At 38.2% G+C, this 8069-nt stretch overlaps 2 protein-coding genes across 2 annotated transcripts; one reads left to right on the top strand and one right to left on the bottom strand.

Moving 5' to 3' along the window:
• Positions 1–919: 919 nt before the first annotated feature.
• Positions 920–1861, top strand: LOC139046022 (putative olfactory receptor 1F12P). The gene has a single exon (XM_070516786.1). It carries the CDS (start codon positions 920–922, stop codon positions 1859–1861), a length of 942 nt encoding a protein of 313 aa, XP_070372887.1.
• Positions 1862–6908: 5047 nt separating this feature from the next.
• On the bottom strand, positions 6909–7847 carry LOC139046072 (putative olfactory receptor 2B8). The gene has a single exon (XM_070516843.1). It carries the CDS (start codon positions 7845–7847, stop codon positions 6909–6911), a length of 939 nt encoding a protein of 312 aa, XP_070372944.1.
• Between the last annotated feature and the right edge of the window lie 222 nt (positions 7848–8069).

The raw sequence follows: 8069 nt of genomic DNA, 5'->3' as shown, positions 1-8069 counted from the left end.
CCTTCTAAAGCCTTCCCAGGTTATAATCCTCACTTTGACTCATAAGAAACTCACTCTAATTTTGATATATAGGTTGGTTATGGATTATTTGCATTGACAATGCTTTATAAACCTGAACCCATTTTTGCAGTTATGGTTAAAATATTACAAAGCCATCAAAAGGAAATCTTCTAAATTTGCCTCCCTATTTTGACACAACTTTTTCTCTGTGTTCTCCTTTAGATTTATCTACATGTATTATATAATTATAGTATACAACTTTTTAACTTGCTTGTAAATACTTACCTATTTTGTACATAGTTTTCATGTAAACTATTTCTTTGGTGTCTTAACTCTTTACACTTGTCAAGTATGTTAATATATTTTTATTTTGCGTCTCAAAAAAATAAGATAGTTTATCTTCTCCTTATGAATCCTAAATGGTAGATGTCTGACTGGTTTCCAAGCAGGTTGGTTATTATTGTGTTTGACAAACATTTGGAAAAATTTTCTCATTTAAATCTTAATGTTTGGCGTGGAGTCCTTTAGTGTGTCAAACCCATGGATGTGTTCCAGCACACAGCTGACAGTCAGGCAGCCACACAAATTGCAGAATGTGCAAGAGTTTGTATCAGCATCATAAGTGGGAAAATAATCTCTACTTACAGAGGAGAGATGTATAGAGATCCCTTGGAAATCTTGGATGAGGTGAGGCTCCAGCAAGAGAGGATAAGTGAAAAGACAACGCATGAAATGGAAAGACACACCCAAGGTGCAGCAAGGCTTGGGAGAGAACATCAGAGAGGAGGTAGGGTAGTCTAAAGAGAAAATATTTAGTAAATGGGACTAGACTAGGTAAGTAGGTAAAAAGTACCAAGGGGAAATTTATTCTGTTGAAAATATTTCATCCTCTGGGTCTTCATGCAGGTATATTCAGGCAATGGAAAAGGAAAACCAAACCAGTATCTCTGAATTTCTCCTTCTGGGCTTCTCGAGTTGGCCAGAGCAGCAGGCACTCCTTTTTGCACTTTTCTTGTGTCTTTACTTAACAGGTCTGTTTGGAAACTTACTCATCTTACTGGCCGTCAGCTCAGATCATCGTCTCCACACACCCATGTATTTCTTCCTTGCCAATCTGTCCTTTGTAGACCTCTGCCTTCCTTCAGCTACAGTTCCCAAGATACTACTGAACACCCAAACACAGACTCAGTCCATCTCCTATCCTGGCTGCCTGGCTCAGATGTATTTCTGTATGATGTTTGCCAACATGGACAATTTCCTTCTCACAGTGATGGCATATGACCATTATGTGGCCATCTGTCACCCTTTGTATTACTCCACCATCATGACCCAACACCTCTGTGCCTCTCTGGTGACTGCACCTTGGGTCATTGCCATTTTGAACCCCCTCTTGCACACCCTTATGATAACCCGTCTGCACTTCTGCTCTAACAATGTCATCCATCATTTCTTCTGTGATATCAACTCTCTCCTCCCTCTATCTTGTTCTGACACAAGTCTTAATCAGGTCATGGTTCTGGCTGTGGTGGGGCTAATCTTTGTGGTACCTTCAGGGTGTATCCTAGCATCCTATAGCCTCATCATCTCTGCTGTGATGAAAATCCCTTCTGCCCAAGGAAAATGCAAGGCTTTCTCCACCTGTGGATCTCACCTTGCCTTGGTCATTCTTTTCTATGGAGCAATCACAGGGGTCTATATGAGCCCCTCATCCAACCATTCAACTGAAAAAGACTCAGCTGCGTCAGTGATTTTCATGGTCGCAGCCCCTATGTTGAACCCCTTCATTTACAGTCTAAGGAACAATGAGCTGAAGGGGGCTTTAAAGAAGGCTCTAGGCCAGAGCAAAATCTTCTCCCGGTGATTCATACTGGTAGAAAGGAGTTCAACAGGAGGCAAGTTCTAATGAGATCATCATTTTCATTTTCATCATAATTACAAAGCTGTTATTAAATACCTATTAAACTTGACAATGACCTAAGTTTGCTACAAACTCTAAAAATGACATAGTCACAGGTCTTATCCTTTTGAGCTCCCTGAAATATTATTTATGTGGGCAAATATTTACATATGAAGTCCCTGAAAAATCACAATAAAAATATAAAATCAACATTCAAATGCATGATTAGGACCTCACATATGGCTCAGATTAATACAGGAATACACCACGGGGAGTTCAGAATAGAGTATTTCCCCAGGACTGTCCTCCTAGAGTAGACAGGAGTAGATAACACATTGTCATGCATGAAAAACGGTAGAGAAAAAATTACTATGTAATGAAAGGTTCACATCAGAACTTTGATGTGAGGTCGAAGACAGAAGATATTGGGGAGGATTTAAGAGGTCAAGTAAAGCTTCAAGAAAAAGACAGCACTTAATCTGGACCTTAGACACAGATGAATTTTACATAGGAGTGATAAGAATATTCAAAAGTGGTTAGAAAGCCTTGTAGGGAAGAAAGAGCATGGTACGTATGAGTAAATGTATTGAATAAATCAATCTGAATGAAGTGAAGGGTCCATATTACAGACTGGTGAGAATGAAGGATGGATTGTTATTTCTTACCCTAATGTTTTATATTTATTCATGTTTTATGATATTGTATGAATTTCCTATAATCTGTCTTTATCTCCTTGTGTAAAGAGCAGGATTTATATCTATGTCTATGTAGATAGCTATATAAATCTTCATGGTGGTCTCAACAAATTGCCTGGGATGCTATTAATCATCATTTTAAAATTTAAAAATTTGTATTGTTATTTACTCTGGAACATGCATAGAGTTGCCTATATGAGTAGCAGACCACACCAGCAATGGAAAGCATATGCCTTTGTGACTTTTGATTTGGAACTCACATCTGATTTAACAGATTGTTTTCTGTCCACGGTGTCCCCCAGAGCCCTGCAGAGTGCATTTTTCCATATGCCGTATGTCCCATATTTTAAGTCATACTACCCAAAGTATCTCTTCAAAGTTGGTTAAAAAAAATGCTCAATCATTTTCATGTGGTGTGATAACTGACAGGAAAAAATAAAGATAAAAAGATAGAAATAAGATAGAGATTTTTAAAAAGACATCCTGCTATAAATATTTTTTATTCCTTTGTTTATTTATGATGTGAAGATCTTCTACAAATTACCCTTCTGGTTTTCACTCTTCTCTGATGAGAAAGAGATCCAAAAAATTTGCTGGGGCATGTAAGGCCCAGTATAAATAACATTGGGTGGAAGAGAGAAGCAATGGTAAAAATGGCCCAATCAGATCCAAATTCCCCAACTCTTGAAAGATCTTTGTATGCATCAGATATCTTAGTTGCAAAGAAACAGAAATCAATTCTGCTTAATTAAGCAGAAATAAAATTTAATGAAAGAATATTGGGTAGTTCACAAAATTGCTAAAAGGGCTAGAGAACTGGGTTCAGAGGCTCACAACCAGACCACAGCCAATACAACACTAATAATCATCCTATAAGTTGACCAAAGTCACATGATTAAACACTGGATATTGCAGCTTGACCCAGTGATGCTGTGTGCCACAGACATTGGATGCCTATGCTAGCCTGCTGCCACTGCTGACTCAAAAACTGGACATTTCTGTCACTGCCGCCACCAGCAGAGAGATTTTCTACCATTTCTCATTTTTGTATCACCTATCCTTGATTCAAATTGCAGAGAGACTATATCTGATTGGTCAAACATAGAATACATGCCCTTGCCCCAAGTACAAAGAAGACTGAGAGAGTATCTCAGATTTTCCCCTGTACTGAACACCATGCCATGCCTCCCAGACCCCCTTTCAAGACTGACAGATTTATCCCCCCAGTTGCTGGGAGTGTTGCTGGTTGATAGTCCTCCCTGATAGGCCTCACTGTCAGCCCTCTCCAGAAACTGCCCTCAGATGAAAAGAACAGCCTAGTCTAAGGGGCAAGCTCTTTAGGGGCAAGCTGTATGCAAAGACTGGTCTCTTGAGGGAGTATAAAGACCTTATCCATTTAACGCAATTCAGGACACTCTGAAGGGCCATCTTTCTTCTGAGTTAGCAGCAAAGGCTTTGTTGTGATTGCATCACAACCCAACTTCCTTCACCCAATGCTGATGCCTTTATTCTCTCACAGGTATCAGTCACAGGATCGCTACCTATAAACTTCCTGCATGCCAGTCTGTAATCTCAGAGTATGCTCCTCTTGGAAGGCAATCTGTGACTCCACCTGTAATGAAATAGTTAATACAGCAGTCTCTGAATGTAACCTAGTAAAACTAAAAATTAATGACACATTCAGAGACAGAAAAATCTTCCACTTGAAATGTTTTTAAGTGTCCCTTAGGTAACTGTTGATTCAAGAAGGAGCTATAAATATTTGAGAATACTTAGAAAATTATAATAATCAAAACACTACATATGAGAAAGCATGAGAACAACTACAGCAGTGTGCAAAGGAGAATTCTGAGGCGTAAACATTTAAATGAAACTTAGATAACTCTAGTTAAGGATCCGACTGAAAAGTTAGAAAAAGGCAACAAAATAAACTGAAGGACTACAACAGAAATGGAAATAAAAGCAAAAAACAATGAATCATAATACAAAACAACAACAAAAAAACAATAACACTTAAAAAATAAGTCCAAGAGATGGATATTTAAAAAACAATTGGTAAAACTGAGAAACTACTACCCAAACTAATCACTAAAAAGAGGAGAGCAGAAATATACAAAATAAGAAACAAGAGGAAATATCTACAGAAATAGGAAAATTTGAAGAAACATAAGACTAAAGTATTTTAACTAAATCTATGCAGATAAGTTTGAAAATCTAAACAAAATGAGTAATTTTCTAGGAAAATATATTTATCAAAAGTGACCCTAAACAAGGTATAAAATCTGAATAGGCTGATTTCCATAATAAAATTTTCAAAGATCTAACACCCCAAAAGAACCAAAGCTAAAGTTTTCATAGGAGACTTCTACTAAAATTTAAATAATTTTCAGAGCCTAGAAAAACTTTTCTTATATCAGTGGCTTCAGGAGACCTTAAAGTTTTCTGCAGCAAAGAAAGTTCATTTAAAGGATTTGAAAGTGACCATTTGGGTCTACTTATCAAGGTGCTGTTGAGCAATAACAGAGAGTGGGAAATTTGTCACCACGGGGGGTAAACAGTATTCCAAAACTGTTTTTATACTGGTATACATTAAGAATTACTATGGTGCCAAAATATATGGTTTCCCAAGTGTTGACTTCAAGTGTGAATGCTGGGATGCTGTTAAGGATATAGATAGAATCTTGACCATGTGTATAATTTCGCCTAGCTGTCATTTCCGCCTCGCCAACCTGTGTCCCATGCAAGATCAATTCTCATGAGCATGACCGACTGAGGGGGTTCAAGGCCCGGGAGGATGCAGGTAGTTGTCAGGACAAGAGACTATATAATAAGTTTTTACATATGTCTCCACCCAGAGACACACATGTACTTATCTGCACTGTACTACATATTGGAAAAATCTACTAAAAATCATAAACATTTCTGTGATGATACCACTGTCAAAGTTATAACCTCCACAGAAAAATACACTGTGCATGACATTAAAGATATACAAACACTAGGATTCATATCCCAAAACAAATTTACACTGAAAACTGAGCTTTGAAGGGGATCTGAGGGCTAGAATGTCAGATTCAATTTTTCTGGAATGTTTATACTTACTACATAATTCAGAATTGAATGACGATTATTTCACGAGATGGCTGTTTATAAAGTTTAGGTATATAGAGATTTTTAAAAATTAATACGCACATTATTCTTTCAATTTCCTCCTGATGAATCTGAGTAAGCTTCCACAAAACATGAGGTTTCCTGGGAATAAGGGGCCACTACTTACATCTGTATAATATGTCACCAATTCAAATTATGTGCAGTTTTGCCAGATGTGAGATACAAACGCCATGAGCAATAGATGCCTGAATCAAAGAATTTTATAAAATGGTAAGAAGAGAGAAATTTAAACGTATTTTTACCCTTTGGAAATTTTGCTGCATTACTGGAAGTAAAATATGTATAATATGAAATAGAACTTGGATCACGTGCTATTCATATATGATAACATCCCCCCAAGTCAGATTTAAAAAATAGAATGAGGCTCACAGATTTAATATAATCAACATCCGTACCTCACATCCATGTTTTTTATGGCTATGTACCAAATTATAGGGAAGCACTACCAGCTAATGGCTACCATTGTCACCAGCAACATCGTATCACTCCCTCACCCAGTGATCCTGTGTACAGCCTTCTATGAAATGAATGCTGCATAATATGGCTGCCACGGTGGTGAGTTCACTATATGGACTAACTTCAGAATGACTTTATCAGGATTTATGTTAGCAACTCTTTCTTTGAACTTAAAGTTTGTTTTTCTTACAGCTTCCCCCACCTACTTCTGTGAAAAACCTCTGATGGAGTCAACCTACAGACTTTGTATGAGAGCCCTGATCAAAGTGCCAGACTAAGTGATATCCCTCCAGCAATTGCTAGAAAATGCTAACAAGTTAATATTTCTTACAGTGTTTCAGTGGTTTTATGCTCTTCTTTGGCTGTGTCTTTACAGTATGTACTTAAATGTCTTTTTGCAAGAGAAGCAGAATAATGTTTCCAAATGGGGTTGCAAATAAGAAAACTTCATAGAGCTTTTAAAAATAATAAATGTAACACAGATCTTCTAGAGACACTGAATCACCATCTCTGGAAGCTGGAATGAATCTATGAATGTTGATTTTGAACACACATTTTCATGGGACAATGAAGTAAGAAAATTCCCTTGAGAGTTCTTAGGGAAAATTTTAGCTGACACATGGAAGACAAAAACATCTTAAGGGCTCTGGTATTCAAAGACCTTCCATTAAACTGTTTTCCTCGCCCAGTTATCTGGAGTCATGACCATTCCAAAGAACATTCTTCATTGCTCCCTTCACATCCTTGTTCTGCAGAGTATATATGAGGGGGTTGATCATGGGAGTAACTATGGTGTAGAAGAGAGCTATGAACTTGCCCTGATCCTGAGAGTAGTTGTTGCTGGGCTGGAGATAAGCATACATGGCTGTGCCATAGAACAGGGTGACCACTGTGAGGTGAGAGCCACATGTCCCAAATGCTTTTCTCTGCCCTGCTGCAGACTTTATCCTTAAGATGGCCCTGACAATCCCACCATAGGAGAACATGATAAATGCAACTGGTATGAGAAGTATGAAGACACCTACAAAGAAGAGCTCAGACTCATTCATAGTGGTGTCAACACAGGCAAGCTTGAGCAATGCAGGTACTTCACAGAAAAAGTGGTCTAATTTATTTCTCCCACAAAGCGGTAAAAGGAAGATGAGTACCGTTTGGAATAAGGAGTTGGCAAAACCAATAAACCATGAAGCAGAAGCCATCAGAGCACAGAGATGGGGAGGCATGATTACTGTGTAATGAAGGGGCCTGCAAACAGCTACATAACGGTCAAATGCCATAACTCCTAAGAGAATGCATTCAGTGCCTCCCAATCCTAGAGAGATATACAGCTGAACTACACAACCACCAAAGGAGATAGATTTGTCTATTCCCCTGAGATTGACCAGGAGCTGGGGAACAATGCTGGTAGTGTAACACAGGTCCAGAAAGCTGAGGTTGGAGAGGAAAAAGTACATAGGGGTGTGAAGATGTGGGTCCAGGTGGGACAATGCGATGATGGTTGTGTTTCCCAGCAAAGTGAAGATATAGAAGATCAAAAGAACCACAAAGAGGACCAGCTCCAGTTGAGGCCTGTCAGAGAAAGCCAGCAGGATAAACCCAGTGAGGGAGCTTGCATTTTTCTCTTCCATCCTTGCTAGCACATGGTTCTTATCAAGACCAAGCATTTAGAAATTTTTAGAAGGTGTCTTTAAAAGAAAAGGAGAGAGGAAGAGGTGAATCTATCATGTTAAAAGACACGGTCATGGGATTTTTATATGCAATTGTTTTCAGAAGTGATGTACTCATTGAGATGGACATATCTTATACCAATGTAGTTCCACATTATCACAAAAAGTTATATCATTGATATT

This window comes from Equus asinus, chromosome 8 (genome assembly GCF_041296235.1).
Source record: "Equus asinus isolate D_3611 breed Donkey chromosome 8, EquAss-T2T_v2, whole genome shotgun sequence".
Classification (NCBI taxonomy): domain Eukaryota; kingdom Metazoa; phylum Chordata; class Mammalia; order Perissodactyla; family Equidae; genus Equus; species Equus asinus.
Note: the sequence above shows the minus strand (reverse complement) of the source record. Positions and strands in the feature narration are given on the sequence as shown.